This window comes from Nilaparvata lugens, chromosome 8 (assembly GCF_014356525.2).
Source record: "Nilaparvata lugens isolate BPH chromosome 8, ASM1435652v1, whole genome shotgun sequence".
NCBI lineage: Eukaryota > Metazoa > Arthropoda > Insecta > Hemiptera > Delphacidae > Nilaparvata > Nilaparvata lugens.
This window is the reverse complement of record NC_052511.1, coordinates 17,178,965-17,202,361: the sequence shown is the minus strand read 5'-3', so window position 1 is coordinate 17,202,361 and position 23,397 is coordinate 17,178,965. Positions and strand designations below refer to the sequence as shown.

Sequence of the window (23,397 nt, the reverse complement as noted above, 5' to 3'; positions counted from 1 at the left end):
TCTGAGCTACCCACGACGTATGTAGCTGTTGCACAATAACTGCTTTGCAAAGAGAACAAAATTTAGAACTGCTGTATCGAGTATGTATCTACAATGTAGATAGTCCTGCAATACATAGAAGTAAGTCTTGTTTGCTATATTTCTTGACCGAGTATCTAGCATGGTTCTCTCATTTGTCAGAACCCAACCCATATTATCGAGAATGCAAAACTCAAGGTCGCTAACACAGTAAATGTTATGATAAAAAATCTACCGGCTACCAACTTTCCATTTCAAGAAGCTTGCCTTAATAGTAACGTGTTGGCCGTGACAATGGAGTCGGATAAGAATGGTCAGCTGAAGCTTATCGAATATAGGAGCTGGTTGTTGTTATTTCCAGCAAATTTGTTCCAATTTGTGCTAGCGACAAGTGGTATTATCTTTCATGACCCTGAATTGTTAAGGTACTACTTAGATATATTCCATCAATATTTCTCTAAAACAACATAGATTAACTTGAGGATTTATTTGTTGGCCACACTAGACTGAAGATGATATTTGGAAAATTCATCCCATTTCTCTATTCACTCCTTTTCTAGCAACTTCTACTTTTCTTGTATTTCTGATTTCTCAATCAGGATAATACTCCTTCATTGAAGGTATTGGAAGATAAAAAATTCAAGGTTTTCCATTGATTTGATAAATTAAATCAGAGGAGTTTATTTATTAGTACCTGCTTATATTAATTATTCATACAAGTTGATTAGAATTAATATATTCAGACACAATAAAGTACCAAAAATGTTAATTCTTCTATCGATCTATTGTGTTTTATCTGCTGTGTCTTTTTTCAATAAACAGGCTATTTATTCAAAAATTGTTTAATAATAATACGGTATTGTTTAATTGTAAAATAATACGGTATATCGGGTTGAAAGAAAGTAGGTAGGCTGTGCTTAGCCAATCTTTTTTATCATTGTGCCCCAAATAACCAATGATCTATATAATAATAATAATAATAATAATAATAATAATAATAATAATAAAATAATAATAATAATAATAATAATAATAATTTTATTATATTATATTAGACTATATTATATTAAATTATATTATATTATATTGTCTATATAGCCCCATTTTACTTTATATTTATATTCATTTGTATGTGGTGGGTTAGAAACCTCATAATGCTCTAGGTCCACTCATCTTTCATCATCATCATCAAGAACCGAACTATTTATTCTAAATCCATAGCAACGTTCCAATGATTCTATCAATACACATTTTTTTTATTTGGTGTGTTGGAAACCACATAAAGCTATAGTGAGATCCATGTTATAATGACAGTGTTTGATTAGCAATAGTATTGCTATCCTTGTCTTTCATTCAACAAAGCGAATAGCTCTATCTCTTTCTCGCTTTGCTCTGTTGCCAGATGTCTTTCAACAATTTAGAATTAATAATAAATTAACAAAATATTCCATCTTAATTATGTAAATTCATTATGAAATTATTAAAAAATATTATTTATTGCTTAATAAAATATGGTAATTGATTATTTCAAACGAGAATCAACAGTTAATATTATATCAATAAACCTGTATCAGCTACTTTCTACAGAAGGCATTGACAAGACAGAGGTTCGGCAACGTTTTACTCATATCTTTCTCCACTGCCATTGTAACGTGGACCACTATTTCGGTCCACTCATCTCTCATCATCATCCGTCTTATTACCTATGCACAAGCCTAGAGCTCATGTAGGCATCATCCTCAGCCTAAAAATTTAATCACTCATTTATATAGAATGCTCATTCACTTTTAGAAAAGGCACTCAAACTTAATTATAGTAAAATGTAAAATGTGGGCAACAACTTGAATGAATTAACTTTCCTTGAATAATCTCTTGTTTGTAAACTTTCCAACAACGCATATCCATAGAATAGGCAATTTCGACGATAAAAACAAACTTTTCTGTACCAAAGCGCCGATGGAGTTAGAAGACCGTGGCAAATTTAAATCGAAAAAGGCGAATAGAAAGTTGAGGCTAGAGACATCGACTAACAACTAGGCTATTATTATCTACTAGAAGATTTGAGCACAGACAGGTTAGACGTCTGAAAGTGGCGGTGGCAGAGTGGACTCCAATCAGGTAAAAAGCAGCGCAGAAGACGACGACGTCTGCTGTTTATCTAATTGATGTGAGGTCTCGGCTGCAAGGGCAAGGTCAAGTCATGCATAACCTCACCTGGAAATGGAAAGTCAACGTGCAGATGGTAGCCTACACATGCGCCTCAAAAGTATGTTTTGGTGTCAAAAAATTTGTCGAACACCAACAATGTGAGGATTGGAATATGTGGGTTGTTGTGAAATTTGTATTTTTATAACTGCGAGAAAGCTGTTTTTTTAGAATATGCTTATGGTATCAAGATATTTCAACGATTTCAATTTGTTCCTTGTAGGTAGCCTATAATAATTATTTGTATTTTTACAACTGCGAGAAAGCTGTTATTTTGAGAATATGCTTATGGTGTATTAGGATATTTCAAAGATTTCAATTTGTTCCTTGTAATAATTATTGAACAAAAGTCAAAACTAAAAATTTTGAAAGTCAGATTTCCATTCATGTATACTTGAATTCATTCTCGAGTCTGTGTTCTAAATATAAGCTTGTTGGAGATTATCAATTACTGTACTTGCTTACAATTCCATTGTGTCATTATGCATTGCAAAGTTCGCTCAGCTTGTGACACGCCAAATCACAGTTGAATAAAAACAATTATCAGTACTTTTACCAAAAGGTACTCAACTGTATACAGAATTATATCCTCAAGTATTCCTATACAGAATAGAATAGTTTATTATTCAACACAGAAAAATCTTTTACATGGTCAGTATTTATTTGCAATGCTCAATCAGTATTAAAAGAATGCAACTACAACCTATTTCAAAAGTTGAATATAATTCCAAGAATATAGTAGAGTATAGTGTTACTCATTCAATTTTAATGGAATGTATAACCACGGAGTAAATATAGAATGCATAAACTACAGAGTGAAGAACTAAGAAGGTGGTTCTATACTCTATAGAAGGAAGCACTTTAGAGTAAAGTAAAGAAATGATAATGTGTTTCCTTCTGTTGTGCATTATAATCCAAGATTGAAATATAATTAGAACCTGGACAATAATTTTATGATTGAAGAGACTTGAAATGTTGTTAAAAATCCACTTTATTTCGTTTCAGTAAATTTGATTTTTTAACAACATTTCAAGTCTCTCCAATTATGGAAAAGTTCCACAACATCAATATTCACTCTACAAACTTAATAATTCTATGATTATCTACTGAAAATATAAAAAAGTTGTTACGGTACATATTTTAATCGTATTTCTTTGATTGCAGACATGGGCAGATCAGCAATCGCTCTGTTCATTTTGGCTTTCTTCGCCATTTTCATTGCGTTCTGGACGGGAATCGCTGGCTGCTGGAGGAGATCACCTGGAAACATCACTGCCACCGCTATCCTAATGCTGCTCGCATGTCAGTATCAAACCATCACATTTTATTCTATTAAATGTAATATTTAGCATTGATGTTCTGAACAAAGCTCAGGCTAGAGCTACCAGAGGACTGTAATTTACTATTTAAATAATCAAATACAAACAAGGGGCAAAATTTAATCTTCAATTTGAGCCAGGTTATTTGTACAGTCAAACTCTGCATTAATGAACAATAAAAAAGAGCAAAAACTCACCAGATTTAATCCAATCTTGTCTACTTGCCCTTCAAAGCCTTTATTAGGTGTTTTGATCAGGTTCAGGGTGGGATGAAATCTGGGAATAAGACAGGTTCTGGCTTCTGGGCAGCCTTTTCACGTTCAACTTGCAGGCTCTGCACTGTGTTTCGAACAAAGCTCAAACTGGATTCTTTACAAATTCAAATCCGATTCAAATTAATTCAATTTAACACTATTTACGCTGTTATACTCATAATTCACACACACGACACTCAAACAATCATTTACAAGAAATTTCTGATCGAAATTACATGACAAAATACAAACTCGGTCTTGCAACAAGACAACGGGCTGACAAGACAAGAACGACTGAAAAAAAGACATCGACAAGGTCAAAACAGCTGGACGGTCTGCGCTGGCACAAACACAAGCCTGCTATTGGCAGAACTGCAGTCTGGGATTTTGGCGCTACAGTTCGAATTCACTGGCCAGACCATACCCCCGCCTCTGAAAAACTATTTTTCAGCCAAGTTACAAAAACTGACAAAACCACAGAAAGGAAAAAATCCAGACATGCCAAAAAGAACAAAAACACCAACACCAAAAAACAACACAAAGAAAAAAATGCAACAAGTACAACAACTATTGAATTGGGAGTGGATATAATTTTGTTACTGGTCTTTTATAAATACCAGTTTTTAGGCGAACACTCGCCAATCGAACCTTGCCGTCACTACCCGGAAACACTTGTTCAATGACACCCAGTGGCCACTGCAATGGAGGTGTGTTTGGTTGGTCTACTACCACAACCGTTCCCACACTGATAGAAGTGGGTGATTTCAACCATTTTTTACGACTTTGAAGTTCGTGCAGGTACTCTCTTCTCCATCGGTTCCAGAACGATTGAATAAGTTGACTGATCAATTCATACCTGGTGAGACGATTCACAGGGACACTGTCCACGTCCCGCATGGGAAACGATTTCAATGGTGTTAGAGTCAAAAAGTGCGCTGGGGTTAAAGCCAGCGGTTCACAAGGATCCTCACTCAGTACACACAGTGGGCGGGAATTCAGGACACCTTCAATCTGCACCAATACAGTGTTCAGTTCCTCATAGGTGAGAAGTTGATTGCCAATTACTCGGAACAGATGCAACTTTACAGATTTGACATTTGCCTCCCACAGACCTCCAAAATGCGGTGAACCAGGGGGAATGAATTTCCAATCAATTTTGTGTTCGGCGAGTTGACTAGTCAATTTGGTTTGAAACTCGGATGAGTTCAAAAGTTGAGATATTTTTCGCAACTGTTCCTTGGCACCTACAAAATTAGTACCACAATCGGAATACATCACACGACAGGGTCCATGACGTGACAAAAAACGACAAAACGCAGCTAAAAACATGGGCGTTGATAGATCCGATACCAACTCAATATGTACCGCCTTTGTTGCCATACACACAAACAGACAAATGTAGGCTTTCAAAACACAAGGATTACGACGTCTCGTCATAGTAATACGCAGAGGACCAGCGTAATCCACACCACAATTTTCAAATGGTTTGCATTTTGACACTCGACAAGCAGGCAGGTCACCCATTTTTGGAATAATTGCATTATTACTAGGTCGAACACGGAAACAACGATTACACTTAAAGACACAAATACGAATAATAGAGCAAGCAGACAGTATCCAGAATCTCTGTCTGATCAAGGACAACAATAACGAAGATCCAGCATGACAATTCTTCTTGTGATGATAATCAATTAACATTGATACGAAAGCGTCGGATTTTGGTAAGATCATCTGATGACAAGTCTCAAATTCAAGTCCAGCATGAGACAAACGACCGCCGACGCGAATCACACCTCTGTCAATGAATGGAGACAGGCGACGTAGGCGCTTAGAACAATCTTCTCCCTTCTCTAATTGCACAAATTCAGATGAAAAATCTATCATCTGTACCACTTTACATAGATACCTCTCAGCAACATCGAAATCTGATTCTTCTGATTGGGGTAAGATTCGTAAGAATTTGAGAACAAGAATTACAATTCTCAAAAGACGACCATAATCCGAACAACGACCAATCAATGAATATATTGCATTGCTGTTACAATCAGGAGATTTTGTGACTGTCAACACTGACGGTTTTTTCGCCTCCAGTGGATCCACGATCTCTTCCATTTGAGTTTGGACGGGCCAATCGCATTCGTCCTCTGCTATCCATGATGGACCTGAGAGCCACAACAGAAAGTTCACAAGCTCAACTGGTGATAAACCTCTAGACAAACAGTCCGCGGGATTTTCAAATCCGGCAACATGCATCCACTCCTGTATACAAGAATCCTGTATTTTTGCGACGCGATTACCAACAAAAGTTTGCCATTTCGCGGATGGAGCATTAATCCAACACAAGGTGAATGTAGAATCAGAGAGTGCGACAATACGAGACACATGACGACGTTCACTAATAATAGTGACTACTGAATTCATGAGTTCTGCCAACAAGAGTGCCGCACACAACTCCAAACGAGGTATTGAAACAACTTTAGATGGTGCTACCTTGGACTTTGAACACAATAATACAACTCTTGGCTCCTCGCTCTCCTTCTGCGACTTCACATAGATAACTGCACCATAACCAGACAATGATGCGTCACAAAAACCAATCAAACTGATGTGAGAATCCTGAAACAAACCAACGTGACGTGGAACAGCAAATTTCAACTATAGAGGCAACTCTTTTTGACAATTCTCCCAAAGAGTGCAGATAGACTCAGGCGGCTTCTAGTCCCAATCCACTCCTAATTTCCACAGTTTCTGGACAAGACACTCTAGAAATAATGTAAACGGTGACAAGAGACCAAGTGGATCATAGATACGAGCCATCACTGACAGAATAGAATGCTTAGTAGTGATGACCTCACCACTCTTGACTGAAAACTGAAACAGATCAGTACTAGGTTGCCAATTCAATCCCAAGATAGCCAAGGAGTTGTCTGCTTCGAAATCCTTGTACGAAAACGATTTCTCTTCCTCCGAGAATTTCTCCAACATTGATGGTGAATTTGAAGTCCACTTTGTGTGCGAGAAACCGCCTCCCTCAAACAGCTGCTTGGACTGACGATACAGCTCCGCGGCCTCTGACTCTGTGGCGACAGATGTGACTAAGTCGTCCATGAACATGTCTCTTGGTATTCTCGCCTTGGCTGCTGGAAAACGATTTCCATCCTCCTCTACAAGCTGGTGGACGGTGCGAAGCGCCAAATATGGAGAGCTTGAAACACCAAAAACAACACAATTGAGCTGATAAATTTCGATCGGATCCTCCGGCGAAAATCTCCACAATACATGCTGATAACGACGGCAGGAATCCTCCACTAATATCTGTCGATACATTTGTTTAATGTCGGCAGTTAGTGCGATTGGGAACAAACGAAAATTAACTAACAAAACAAAAATGTCAGTCTGCAATTTGGGACCAGCATGAAGAACCTGGTTCAATGACAAACCAGATGATGTTCTGGAACCAGCATCAAATACAATTCGGATGGGCGTGGTAGTGCTGCTTGCTTTCACGATGGCGTGATGCGGTATGTAGTAACCACCTCGGTCTGTCTGATCTGCTACAAACGACATGTGACCCTGACGTAGGTAATCGATCAATATTTCATGATATGAAATACGAGTATTGCTGTCAAGCTCAGTATTGCTGACATTTTTAGACAGTTCATAAATTCTTTGCAATCTGGCATACAATTGTTCCAGTTTAGCGAGATGCACCCTGATTTGTTTCTGTAATTTTTCCTCCATCTTGAACTCATACACAAAACAATTCAGCCCTGACAATACAAACAACAGACAATAAAACAAGAATGAGTTCAAAAACTAGATGAAAGGAAGAATCACGACTAGTAAGTTATCAAAGTTAAACTTTGATTATTAATTCACAAGATAAGTTACTGCTGAAGACAAAACTATATGATTAGATAATGTTCTTCCAACAACTCACAAACAAATGATAACTTGTTGAATTGAACAAACAAAATCATGCTGTGATTAACCTTCACTAACATGTATAACCAAATGGACAATACAAAATCCAACAAACAAACAAATTCCTGAGAAAAAGAGCACAATGCGCCTAGTTTCAGGAAATTACAATTTTAACTGAAATAAATTTAATTTCAGACAAATACAAATTGACAAGAAACCTTGCTCTAGAACAAGGCTACAACAAACTTAAGTTGAGCATAGATCAGACCATTCTCAACATGCCAACATTGGACAAATACGAAACTGCTTAAATCCAATGTGTGTGAATTAATCAACAAATTACAAATTTAAATTCATTCCGGCTTGGCAGGACCAAGAAATGTTCTGAACAAAGCTCAGGCTAGAGCTACCAGAGGACTGTAATTCACTATTTAAATAATCAAATATAAACAAGGGGCAAAATTTCAATTCAATTCAATTCATTTTATTTCATAAATTCTTTGCAATCTGGCAAAGCATTTATATCTTCAATTTGAGCCAGGTTATTTGTACAGTCAAACTCTGCATTAATGAACAATAAAAAAGAGCAAAAACTCACCAGATTTAATCCAATCTTGTCTACTTGCCCTTCGAAGCCTTTATTAGGTGTTTTGATCAGGTTCAGGGTGGGATGAAATCTGGGAATAAGACAGGTTCTGGCTTCTGGGCAGCCTTTTCACGTTCAACTTGCAGGCTCTGCACTGTGTTTCGAACAAAGCTCAAACTGGATTCTTTACAAATTCAAATCTGATTCAAATTAATTCAATTTAACACTATTTACGCTGTTATACTCATAATTCACACACACGACACTCAAACAATCATTTACAAGAAATTTCCAATTGAAATTACATGACAAAATACAAACTCGGTCTTGCAACAAGACAACGGGCTGACAAGACAAGAACGACTGAAAAAAAAGACATCGACAAGGTCAAAACAGCTGGACGGTCTGCACTGGCGCAAACACAAGCCTGCTATTGGCAGAACTGCAGTCTGGGATTTTGGCGCTACAGTTCGAATTCTCTGGCCAGACCAATTGAAAAACAGAGTTTTATCTTTGTCACATCCACATTTATCTATTTATAAACATACAAAGATGAAACTGTTTTTCGATTATGGAGAAATTTCACAATACCTATTCTTATTCAACAAATTATATCTGTTTTGAACTATTTTCAACGACACTACAGTCTAATTTTTGGATATTAGTTATTATAACTAGTACTCACTGTGGAGGGCTTTCGGATTTTTCAAATCCATTTTCAACACTCAACACTGATATTCAACATTTTCAACACTAATATTCAAAAATTAGACTGCAGTTTCGTCGAAAATAGTTCAAAACGGATTGTTAACTTGCAGTTCGTCATTGGTAGTGAAATAGATGTGTGAAATTATATCTATCCAAACGATGTACTCTATTCTCTTCTGGAATTTTCATCCCAATTTGAACTGTTAATCAATAATATAGGTACTCCATTCTTTTCATTCCATGTGAAGTACTCAATGGAGAGATTATTATTCTCTACTTCAATATTGATGTGGACCATAATTGACCGACTGTATCAAATGAAGAAGATTGTAGAAGATTGAAGATTGTATATAGCATCACTATATACGTATAATATAATAATTTACTATTATCAGAAGACAATGCGTCAATGAAGACAAACGGTTATGAAAATAGATTGACAAATTACTTTTAGTCGAACTTTACTTCAGTATTAAATTGGGCTATTGTTTGGTTAATTACTGGACAGGTGGACACAGTTGGAGGTTGGACGAGGGTAGAATGTTTCAAATTGTATGAAAAGTATAATAAATATAGAAATTCAAGTACCCTTTTTAAAATAATTGTTTATTCACTACATGTTATATAATGTCATTATCAAGTCAAGACTCAGATTTACTTCGATTTCTATTTTTATTTATATTCAAGAGTAGCCCTAACAGAAAAAAATTGATGGCGAATCAACCTTGTATAATAAGTATTATGTATCGAAATTGATGATGCAAAGGAATAAATTTGTTTTTTTTTAACCTGATGAATGAGAACCCGCGCATGGCTCTGGTTCATCCTCCAAATTTACGTGGTTTATAAATTTTTCAATTTTTTACATTATTTTTTCACATTATACTACATATTATTTCTTTAATTACTCATTCTTAACATTAAACTCACCTTTTATTATTATTATTCTACAACTTGAGACCATTACAATATCACAAATTGGTCAATGTGTTGGGGCCCGCGCCTGTTTCTTGTGGATCAGTCATCGTCATCCAGACAACAGGCTGCGTACCAATACCCTATGACATAGTGCTATCAAACACAATTACCATCAGATTATTGTAACTGTTGCTTTTGTAATATCTAGCTTTTGCTATCTATGCTATTCTATCTATGCTATCTACTTTGATATCTATGCTTTTGTAATATTATCAATTTACTATAATATTATCTATTTGAAAAAAGTCAATCCTTATTAACGTGAATGTTTACAAAAATCTGAATCATTCCTCGGAATCTTCCAAACGTATTGGCAAGCCGAAGAACTTGTCTTCATACACAGACCTCAGGTTCATGTGAAGATCATTCCTGAATTAAAGCACTGTCGGTTCACGACTCTTCCCTGATAAGTTATGAATCTCAATCATGTTTAAAATACTAGGATGAAGATTTTTTGAGGACCACTTTCTATTTGATTCTATTTTAATTTTTTTTGTGTTTTTTATTGTACAAAAATATTATCCTTATGTATGAGTTCTTGTAAGAGTTTGTAGAACTGACAGCAGATTGTAAATCATATTGTTTTGTTTTTATGAGGAATAAAGAACTTTTTGAATTGAATTGAATTTAACAATATCAATTACTGTACATTCATTTCAATTTTTAGTTCTATTCCTCGAGATGGACCAATCATTTTATTCTTGTTTTATTGGAACTCACCATTTTCATTGACATTGAAATATAATATGATTCGTGTCTTGCAGGTCTACTAAGCGCAGGAGCTATGGGACTTTGGCATGGAGTAGAATATTATGAAAAGGAACGTGTTGTTGGAGAAGAATTTTATCAGCAATGGGACAATGTAAGTATGATTCCTATGGTACAGTATCAACGAAATATCACTCTTATAAATACTCATTAAAACCATTTTGTCTATAATAATAATTCTACAACGTCTCTCTGACCTAACTCTATAACTTTCAATAGAAATTGCTACTTTCACATTATCACATCACGCCTTTCTGGGATTATTTATACTTTGTTTTTTGTAATCATTCATTGCATATAGAACAGAGAGATTATAGTTAGTCAGTCATTATAAAATATTGGATGTGAACCCTTACATCATCATCTGAATCCTATTCTAGGAACTTTGAAAACTTTACATTCGCATCCATTTTTATCAATATTTTTTTGTGCAAATTCATGCATTGGAAACCCAAGAAAGTTAAATCAATTTTACTGTCAATTACTGGCGATTAATTATTTTTTGTGACTACCGTCATTTTTGTGTTCATCTTTCAAATATTATTTTATGTTATATTTACTCTAATCATGCATTATTCTCAATTGTTTTATTGCAGCAAGGACTTATAAAATTTTAAGTTTTTCATCTCATTCCTGCTTCTTCAAATTGCATTATCATTCATTCTAGTTTCACATGAAATATCATAACTTTTATTGCCATATATTAAGAATTTCATCATAATTTTTCTATATAATCATCATTTTACTTCATTAACTTATCTATTACTCATCTCCATATACATAAAATCATCGCCGTTATACTTGCTACTAGGTACCTTCTTTCTTTCACTAGCTGTGCTCCCAATTTTCTACACAATCACAAATCAGAACATTGTTTCAATTCACTTCTACTATCATAAACATTTTCCCTTCTATTAATCTTCTATCAAATCATACCATCACTTCTCATCTCATTTCCTTCACTTCATGAGTTTTAATTGAACTCTTCATGCAAAACAAACCAGAACATTGTTTTAATTGATTGTTCGATAGCATCAACATCTCTTCTAAAATTAGTCTCCTCATACATCAAACCAATACCATATTAACTAATCTTACCTCCATTCTTTCATTGAATTGTGCACTCAATTCTCCACACAATCATAAAACAGAGCATTGTTTTACTTGACTGTTCAATATCATCAATATATTTCCTCCTATTCATCTCCACACAAATCAAATCATACTACCATTTTTCACTTCATGAGTTTTGCTCCATTGAATGAAAAAGACTAAGAAATTGTCAAAAACCACAGATTTATTGATACTTAGAAAGACCGGTTTCAGTTACTACACCATTGTCAATCTCTGATAAACCGATATCTGATAAGTTTATCAGAGATTGACAATGGTGTAATAACCGAAACCGGTCTTTCTAAGTATCAATAGATCTGTTGTTTTTGACAATTTCTTAGTCTTTTTCATTCAATATGAATAATTACCACAATATCAACTTATCAACTACACAAAAAGTTTTGCTCCAATTCTCAATACAATTATCGCAAATTAGAACAATGTATCAACTGACAGTACACTATCATCAACATTTTCCCTTCTATTCCTCTCACACCGGAAAAACGTATCTCCTCGATTCGATTCATCTCCTCAAGCCAATACCATCATACCACCTTCGAGTTTGAGTTATAGAGAGGACTTGAAAGTCCTAACTCCGTCAAATAAAGAATTATTTCATTTCATTTTCATCATATTTGCTGCTCTTCAATGTTTTAACTGAATGTGCACTATCATCGACATCTTTCTTTCAATTCATCTCCACACACATCAAATCATACTAGATGAACACACATCGATTTTTGGTCGTACGATACTTTGCCGTCCTTATAAATTCTATTAGATTGAACAGATGATTTCAAACATATGATGTTTGTCAAGTTCCGTTTAATCTGATAGAATTCATAAGGACGGCAAAATATCGTACGACCAAAAATCGATGTGTGTGTGCGGGGCTTTAGGCTAGCTAAACACACATCGATTCTTGGTCGTACGATTTTTTGCCGTCCTTATAAATTCAATTAGATTAAACAAACGATATAAATAGAAATGGAAATCCAAGTACCCTTTTCAAAATTGTTTAGTCTCAACATGTTTCGGCTATATAATGCCATTATCAAGAAAAGCCCTAAAGAAAAAGATAAACAGATGATGTTTGTCAAATTCCGTTTAATCTGAGGAATCTAGAATACATTATATTTCAGGTACATTGGTTTAATATGATAGAATTCATCAGGACGACAAAAAATCGACGTGTGTGTAAGGCTCAACTCACACTTACGCGACTCAGTTCGAGAAGAGACTCGACTCTAATCGAGAGCATTTGTTTCCAAATGGTGACACTCAACCAGTCTATTCTAGTCTCCGCGACGTTACCCATTTGAAAACACATGCTCTCGATCAGAGTCGAGTCTCTTCTCGAACTGAGTAGCGTAAGTGTGAGTTGAGCCTAACTGGCTTTGCTCATCTTACTTCAAGAGTTTTTCTCGAATTCTCAACACGATTATCACAAATCAGACCAATATTTTACCTGACTATGCACGTAGGTGTTACGCTCGGAGACCAGGTCCTATCATGACTGGTCGTACATAATGGCGTGGACGAGCATTGCGTTCGCGTTTGTCTCGTCAGTGCTCTTCTTCTGCGCCGCCTATTGCTTGCGTTCGGAGCGCTACGAGGAATCTACTAAAAATATTCAGTACATTATGCCAGGTATAAGACAAGTGCCACGCGTGCGCAGTGCAAGTGCACGTGCCTTGATCTGCTTGACACAGTTTTGTTGTAATAAACCAGATTACAATGGATGGCATGTCTTTTCACTTACATTATATACAACAAACACACTAAATTTATCTTATCTGCTTCTATTCCATTTCTTTTCTCCAGAACTGTTGACATTTTTATCACATTAAGCATGAATTCCTCCCATACCAGCTTGACAAACTATAGAAGGTGCTACAGAATCTTCCATTGACTGTCATTAAAGCTGAAATAGCTGATGATTGAGTTTATTTATTTTTTCAGTAATGTACAATTATTACACTTATGTGAGAAGGCACAACAGGCTGATTGCCGGTAGCACAAAAGCCGGTTAAATTTTAATCGTGATCAATTCCAGGAGAACCAATCAGAGAAGCCGTCTTTTCAAAAACGCCTTCTGTGATTGGTTCTCGTGAAATTAATCACGGTTAAAATTTAACCGCCTTTGTGCAACCGGGTTTACTGCCCAAAACTGACCCTTATCAAATTCTACTACAGTCCAAATTAAATTGTAGGTTAAGCTACTATCACTTATCAGAATAACAATTTACACTTCAAAAAACTACCAAATCTTCAATCAAAAATAGATATTATGAATAACTAAATCTCACAGAATTAGAGGCAGTTATCCAGTTAAACAGATAAAGAATTGTTCTTATATCCCTGATAATGCTTCTCCAAAATAATGTGATTTCTAGCTCAGGTCGTTTCTCTGTTATTCAAAGTAGTGTTATTCATATTTCGGTAAGAGATTGAGTATTTTTGTATCGATTTTTACATAAATTACAAGTTCAAACCTAGATTAATCTTTTTGTCTTCAGCCTTAGCTTTTTCATTCATAATAATAACTTATATTGGCATCATCGATGGCCTCGGTTGACTATCACATTACTTTCAGAATTCACTTTATTTTCATTTGAAACCTCTGCTATAGATGTTTTAGTTACAAGAAAAAAATGAAATTGCAGCAGCCTTGAGCTGAATTGGCACAAAACAGTGACTGAGAAAAAATAATTCCTATAAGTTCTTATGGTATTTTCCATATTCATTTGGCTGGGCTGAGTGGGAATAGTCCAATTAGAACTCATGCGAATTATATTTTTAATGTTCACTGTCACTGGTGTGTGCGAATTTAGATTATAGGGACCAAGTTTTTCTTATGACCAGTGAACTCTATAGATGTTCTAGTACATAGATTAGTCACTGCTCGTGACTCAACCATCACTATGACAGACAGTTATGAGCTGCAAAATCTGTTACCTGTAGTTAGGAACCCATCTAAAAATGTAGATCCACTTAGTACAACCATCGTATGTCCCCATTAATGTTATCATTTTCAATGAAATTAGTTGAAAAAATTAAAAAAAAAACAGATACAATATGGAAAAAAGTCCTTTACATACTTGGATTAATTTCCTTAAACTATCGTGTAGCATCCCACTATAGAGTCTATGTCGGGACGCATTTAGTCTAAAATTCGAAATATAATATTCTAAATACAAATGAATTTAGCCATTTGGCACAAGCCAAGGGCCCATTGTGGGAAACAAGAAAAAATATGAGTAAGATTGGAAAAAAATGTGAGTGATTAGAAGGCTCCCAGCTTCTTCTCGTGACACAACCATCTATAACAGACAGTTATAAGCTCCCTAAATCACTTTCCCCAGTGTTTAGGAACCCATCTAAGAGCGAGACCATATTGGTCGTTTTTTCAGACATCAACCCAATCGGAGAGCTTCCTGCCCTGCCGACTCTGAAAACGCTTGAAAAAATGCCTTATATGGTCTCGCCTTAAAACTATAGACCCGCTCACCTCCCCCTTCGTTCCTCCCATTACCCACGCACAAGCCAAGGGCTCATGTGGGAAACATCCTTACAAAAAATATGATAAAGATTTAAAAAAAATGTAAGTGATTAGAAAGTCTCCATTGCGATCTGTTTTGTCACAGTTTGAAACAGTAGACTAGTTGATTTACATGAGCTACTAACACTAGTCATAAGTATTGAAGCCAGCATTAACCACTATTGTACCCTCTAATCAGCCTAGTAACAAAATGGCGCTTGTTGAATTGTTTATCTCTCTTCCTCTGACTGTCAACCTCTCCTCTTTCGGACTGTGCCCAGGTGCTAAGAGACGGCTCGTACACTTACTACGATTGGTCGTTCTTTCTGGCTTGGACCGGTGTGGGTGTGTCGCTAGTGTCGGCCATCTTGTTTTCGGGAGCTGCCATTTGTCTGCGTGGTGAGAGAGAGCGCGAGGAGGCCATCAACATGCAGTATTTGATGCCCGGTAAGGCATACATAGCACCCTCTCACTCTATCTACCCCTCACCACTTTTTGTATTTGCACTTAATGATAGGGTATTTGGAGAGGGTACTGGCATAGTGAAAATATACCATAAGAAGATAGGAACATGGTATAGGGAATTTAATAGTGGTAGGTTTGTGATTTTGTATTCAAAATTTTCAAATAAGTGCAATCTTTCTCAAGTTTTTTATTAATAATTGTGATACATTCTTTTATTCATTTGAAATATTATGTCAACCTTCACAATTCAAAATCTTCAAATTATTATACCTGGACCAAAAAATCAAGTGACGAAGCAGTGTGTGATATCATAACCTCAACCTTTGGACAACATTAACTTTTTATCAAATTTTTTTGAGAGAAATAGTACAGGCTCAGCCTAGTTTTTCCTTCAATGTCATAATTATATTATGATTGTGGTATTTTGTACAATAAATAATTCATGCTCCAAATTTCACTGTTAACTCAAGCTGATAATTCAAGTAGTTTTTTCGTGAAGCTATTTGACGCTTGTAGTCTCTCATACTGTGCCGTTGTTACACTTTCACCCGGCCAAAACAGTAATAATAGACAGTAATCGGCTTGAGTTAACTAAACATCGGCTTGAAATTTGGAACATAAACGACATGGAATATCTTCTTATGCTATTTTTTCTCTATGGTACTGGTTTGCCAGATAATCTACTATTTTTGGGTGTAAATTGTCAGACTTTTATTGTTCAAGCTCTCAGCACTTTATGTTGTTCAAGTTAGTACATAGGGTATTTGGAGAGGGTACTGGTTTGTCAGAGAAACTGCTGTTTTGGGTGCAAATTAAGCTGTAAACATTGATAGATCAGGATTCATATATTGTATTTATGAGAGTTGAAACATAACTTATGAAACCTTGAGGTGCGTACAGAATTATGCGCCACGAACACGCGCATTTCACTTTTTATCAGCTGATCCTATTCTTATTGTATCTGTATATGTACAGAAACAGTAACATATTGATATAATGAATATAGCATCAGCTGATGAAAAGTGAAATGCGCGTATCCGTGGCGCATAAGTCTGTACGCATCTTTATGTATGAAAGTTCGGAAGAGAGACAGTTTTAGGCTGAGCCTCGTGAGCTTTCTCATGATAATTACATACAATTTTTCTTGGACCAGGTTTCTAACACATTTATCAAATCTAATGAACGATTAAATCTTAGATTTAATGGCCCATTAGATTTGATAAGCGAACTAGAAACTGGGCCTATGAATAGACAAATAAATTAACATTCCTCGGTCTAGAATCTTGAAAATTGTTTCATAAAAAGATAAAAAGGTGGTGTAAACACACTGACGAGCTTAATATGACCTCTTTCTTGGAAATCAATAAGTTCTGTGATTTAGAAAAATTCGTTCTCAAACTAGACGATGTCTATTGCACTTCTATGTCATGGGTTAGTTTGAGATGAGTAATATTTCTACCTGTTTAGTCGGTAATGGTATTTCCCTCAATAACAAGACATCAAAATTCATTGTGAAGTTTTAATGTCGTTAGTAGTTCAATCTAAGCTAAAAACCAACCTTAAAACTCCACCACAAACAGTCACTACTTAGTGATATGCTATGCAAAAAGTATACGAAATTGCACATCTGAATAACCGTTGTCTATCTAATACGTCCTTCTCTTGTTAAGCATGTAATTAACAATGCATTTGTACGAATTATAGCTGGTAACACAAAAATTACGATGAATTCTGTTTTCAATTCCTTGGCTTTTACTCCTTTGTATTTGTGTTCAGCATTCTATAATTATAAGTTTCTGTGTTAATCAATTTTCCCTCTTTTAGAATTGATTAAGAGAGCTTGGAATCGGCAATAATATTCATAATCCATATTGGAATGTACCTCTAAAGGTGATTGTCATTGCCCATTATCTAAGAAGATCCATTCATCTTACTACGATGAATGCTAAAGATGATCCATTCATAGAAAATACTTATTTTCATAAGGGAAAATAGTTTTTAGTGGATTGAGTATTCTTAAAAATCAAACTTTCCGTTAATATTCTGGAATTACACCCCATTGATGAGAATTTACTCTTCTTGAAATTAAATGGTGCGCGTTTTCTTTTAAATAACTTTATGTTTCTTGATATAGTTAAGTTGTCCACTGAGACTTACATTTGTATCTGAGAATTGAATCTGCATTTTTATTTTTCCTTTATAATTTTCTACTAGATGAGTATGATGGAACAATAACTTAATTAAATTGATTTGAGAATATTTTTGCATTCGATTATGCTGAAAAATGTATTTTCATCTGCCTGTCAGGAATAAACGTTTCTCCATTATTCGAAAATCACTTAAAATTATCATAGTTTCGTGACTGCTATTTGTATTATAAAATGAAAATTATCTTAATTTCTACGTATACCGACATATTACAAAAAAATATATTACCAACTTCTCAAGGGATAATTTCTACCAAAGGCCTATTTACTCGTTTGCTTGCATAGGCCTCATTGCATGATATATTCAATGATGAAGTTTTATTGTCACTTTTAAAATTATTGGTTATTCTCTTCCAGCTCTTTTTGCACTCTAAAAATTAAGCATGACTTTTCTAATTTTATCAGATTTCATTGTATTAAATTTGTTGAATAGTAAAACAATATAAAAATCTTGAGGTACCCTTTATTTTTAAAAACTTTCAAATAGTTCAACAACTAGTTTCGACCTTAATTGTCGAAAATGACCTAAGTTAGGGTCGAAACTAGTTGTTGAACTATTTGAAAGCTTTTAAAAATAGAGGGTACTTCAAGATTTTTATATTGTTTTATTAATTTGTTAAAAAGTAGCCCATGTGAGTGAAGTATTTTTTGTTGTTGTAATAGTGTATATTGTAGTTTGTCAAATCATTAATATTGAACGAATTATTATTGAAATTCACACTACAAATAATTCAATGCAGTAGGCCTAGATATTATGGATTATCAATATTTCATGGCGTCTTACAAATTCTAAATAATCAAACAAACGAATTATTTTATCAATGCTTCAGGCTTTATTTACCTGTATTTTCAATGAATTTTGGATCATGAACTCCAGGATCAAATCAAATTTGTATACCATACAAATACTGGACTTGCTACCATTCCATTTCTCACAATTTTACTTGAAACAAAACAAAACAAAAAGAATGTAGTTACAGAAGAGATACAGAATTGAAAAGTGATACTCGGAAAAATAAATTTTCAGTGAGATTAACGTCAGCGGAAATGATAGCTCGGCAGAGTTGCCAAGTTTCTTTTCCCACAGCCATCTGTAGAAGATAGCTATGATTAAAGTCATCCCGGTATGATTATAATGGTATATTATAGTATAATAATTATATTATGATTTAAGGATGAATTTTCCATAATAATTGAGTTTCCTGGTAGTATGTTATATTCATTCATAAACTAAAAACTATTTGGCAACGATGCTGAGTTGAAAAAAGAATACAGCTCTGTGCTATGTCTAATTACAGACAAGGATAGCAAATAGGTGCTGACTTTATATCCTGAATCTTACAATACAGTAGTAGGCTACTTTTTTCAAGATGTCATTCTATTCTGATAATTTATAGTTATAAAAATTATATTCTTTTCTCTCTAATATCATTATACATTTTGTGTGATTTTCAGTCTATCCGCAAAAACAGCAGTATGCCTATCCAGGATACCCAGCTCCAGCTGCCGCCTATCCGGGACCCTACTATCACGGCTCGCAGTACGGCCCTTACAACTATTGATCAGAAAAGTTCAATGAACTTTGCGAACAAACATTGCCGAAGCAAACCAGTTGCCAAAACTTGAAAACAATGAATTCCTAACTCGGAGATACAACGAAGTTTTCAGGGACTAATTCAATTGTGAATTATTGTTCACACATTTCTAATCTGTTCATCTATGGTTTCAATGTATTTTGATACTCAAACAGTATCTAAATCTCTATGTAGGCTAATCTATGTTTCTATGAAGTTAATCTGAATGTTTCAAATTTAATTTATTCTTCATTCATTTATTTCTGATTTAGGAGCTTGAAATTTTAATTCCAACGTGTAGCCTTCAATCTACTGAAATTAACATCATCAATTTTATTAGGAAACAGTACTAAGATCAATTTATCGTTAGTTTAATCTATAATTTGAATTTTATCTATTTTTAATGAAGTTATCAACACTATTTGAATTTCTATGTAAGTTAACTTACTTCTGAATTTTATATGGATGTTTCAAATTTCCTCTTTATTCAGCTCGGAATTCTGGTTTAGAATCTTGACATTTTGTATTAGAAATTGTTATAAAAGTACTTAATTGTGTCATGTTACATGACTCACATACACATTTTGTGTACTTGAAATTTTAATTTTTTACCGTTCTTCTTGAAAAAAATCACCTTCACGAATCGAAGGAGGTGAAATGAGTTCCTCAAGTAAATGCTCTCATGAAATGGAATAAATTTCTTATTTTGCTTAACTTTCCTGATGAGTAGGCAATTAATGAAACATTATCATCTGCTATTAAAAGTTGATTTGATAGTTTGTTGATTACTCATAAAATTGTCTCATTGTAGGTTCAACATTTTTTTTATCAAAGTTGTATCATTGTTTCTCTTGCTTCTTGTATTTGCTCGTGTTTGTTCATGATTAACTCTACAGTCTCTAAGTGTGACCTTGACTAGCTGGACTAGTTTAAAGTGAATTATAATAATTACTCAGAAAATTACTCTACCGAGAACATCACTAATTAATTATCAGTTATTCTGTGCATAAGTGTCTGGATGTATTCAGAATCGATGAGGGCCCAAATCAGAAAGAATCAAGTACTTGATGTTCTTAAAGGATTAAATTCAATACCTAATTGTCATTCTATGTTTGTAATAATCACATTCCAGTAATGTACAGACTCTAATTTTAGTTGCTCAGATACTTTTATAAGATATGATTATTTTTATATGCTTGAATTAATGACACTCAGTTTATCACAAAGTGTCTTGTACAGTCTTGGAAGTATTATTAAGCTGCTATATTCTATATATTTAAGATGATAAAATATCATACAGTCTTCCAAAAATTGTATTTATTGTCTATTCACTGGATTCAACAAGAATGAACAGTGTTGTCTTGTTGAAATATATTTTCTATGTGAATCTATAACAAAATGACAAATTAGTATGAATTTAAACAAATTTAGACTCTATGAAATGCATTATGAATGTGAGTGTGATTTTTTTATTCATATTCTTACGTCGTTTTAAGGTGATATTGAAATGTACAGTATCTTCTTCCATTTAGATTTAAACAGCTTTGCATGAATGTGAGAGAGTGAATGTTGAATTGTTTGTAAGCATTGAATGAGTTCCAAATAATTTAGTTATGTATTTATAGAAATCTATAGAATAAATGAAGAGAGAATAATGATTGTTAGTTTTGAATTAGACTTATCGATTCGTCAATCTCCCCTCGAAACTAACTGCAGATGTGTTTTATCAAATATTATTTTTATACGACTTTCTGATTATATAAATTTGAGTTGAAACATACAAATGTGAATAATACATTTTCTGTCTGGATTCAAAAACCTATTGAACCTTCCATTATTGAAAGAAACTACATAGTATTTTGCATTCATTCATGGTGCTTTTATATCTAGACAATCTACTACTACTGATACAAATTCATAATATGTTTTAAAATGTTGTCCATCGATCTATTGTGAAGTATATTTGATGCCTTGAATGTATAATACAATAAGAATAATGATGATTTGTGAAATAAATTTTATATAATTGAAAATTGATGTATTATTAATTTATTCATCCTGTCATATTATATCATAAGTATTCCTCTATAACATTTCATAATAAAAAACTGATCCTTCTCATCAACTTTGGAAATTCTCAGACTGTGAGGATTGGATTTAAAATATTATAACCAGTGATCAAATGGATTTCTTACTTGAGATAAATAAGACAAGCCGTACTTAAGTCTTGCTAGAAACTGTGGAGGAATGTCAACTTTTTCTCCAGATTGACAAAATTCATAGTAAATTAAAATAATAATGAACTTTGAATTGAGAATTCTGGAATTCTCATCCTATTCACACATAGGCCTACATTGTACTATACTACAATAATTGTATCATACTTTATTGTATTATAATAGAAGCCCTGTACAACAACAGAATATTGAATTGATGTAAAGTTATGGTTATTTTACTACGAAGATCAGTAAAATACAATATAGCTTTGAATTTGAAAATTCGAACAGGCTACTGTATTGCGAATAAAGTGTCAACTTTCATTAAAATGAAATTTAAGTTTAAGGTTGAATCTCTTCGATACTGTATTCAGAGGCGTATCATAATCATGATTTTATTACAACGATTCTGATTCCAACGTATTCAAATTTCCTATCTCAAGAGAGAAGGTTAGCCTACTTGAGCGTGTAATTAATTAGATATACAGTAGTAGTAAAGTTCATCACATAGTATTTTTGCTGAAAAAAATCGAAAGATATGGACTAGAGCCTGGTCCGCTGAGAATACTTGGCTCCTATCCGTCAAGCAGGAAACAGATGGTCATTTGGGATGGCAGGGTTTCATCTTCCATAGCTGTGAAGGACGGTGTGTCTCAGGATATTGAGGGTTCCATTTTGGGCCCTTTCCTTTTCATATCTATCAATGACCTCCATTTTGAGTTGTCTGGCAAAGTTATCATGTATGCTGATGACACCACTTTGTTTACCAGTGATCCCAATGAGGCTGATGTTGCTAGACCGTAGGTTAATGATTTGCTGGATGTGTCTGCTAGGTGGTTTGTGGGAAATAGGTTGACATTGAATAGGTAACAACGAGAAACTTGACCGGTACAGTAAGTTGAGCTTATTTTATGTACGTTACCGCACCGATATCAGAAATAAGATAAAAAAGTTATAATTTTTTTTCCAATGCAACTATCTCAAATGCTTAAAAACAACTACCTCCATAAAACAAATGATAATTTTATTGGAAAAATTGTAGAAATTACAAGAAAAAATATACAGTAATATTCAGGGCCGCCCAAAGGCCAAGGCGACCGGGGCGGTCACCCCGGGCGCCGTGGCTAGGGGGGCGCCGCGATCGTATAATATTACCGCCCCGACATTATCGGTTCAAGTACCTTTATTTCACCTTCACGTTAAAAGTCTTATAGAAAGTCTATAAGAACCAGTTTCTTATCAATTCATTTCTATGTATAATTATTTGTGTAGTGTGAATTGTGACATGAACAATAAAAACTTGACGTTCACTGACTAAACTTTGGTAAATACAGTCACTCTGCATAGCATAGGCGTATATTTTTCCAGTCATTGAGTGAGCCTGTGCGCGCCCACTGCTCCTGCAACCTGCAAGTCGTCATTGTCTCAAGCGGGGTGATAAACTTATACTCTTTTCTAACCTTGTAATTTTTCAATTTGAAATAAATTAAATATCTCAAATTGAAAAAAAAATCAATTTAG

At 34.4% G+C, this 23,397-nt stretch overlaps 1 protein-coding gene across 2 annotated transcripts in view; it reads left to right on the top strand.

Moving 5' to 3' along the window:
- The window catches only part of LOC111044820, a 103,684-nt gene extending 81,991 nt beyond the window's left edge, over positions 1 to 21,693 (top strand). The window contains exons 4-7 of one of the 2 annotated variants that reach the window (XM_039434121.1): positions 3,388 to 3,525; positions 10,757 to 10,854; positions 15,696 to 15,861; positions 19,542 to 21,693. In XM_039434121.1, coding sequence (XP_039290055.1) covers positions 3,388 to 3,525; positions 10,757 to 10,854; positions 15,696 to 15,861; positions 19,542 to 19,648 — 509 coding nt within the window. In that variant the 3' untranslated portion in view covers positions 19,649 to 21,693. Of the gene's footprint in view, positions 1 to 3,387; positions 3,526 to 10,756; positions 10,855 to 13,357; positions 13,524 to 15,695; positions 15,862 to 19,541 lie in introns of both variants that reach the window. The other variant, XM_039434122.1, reaches the window with a different exon arrangement.
- Positions 21,694 to 23,397: the final 1,704 nt, after the last annotated feature.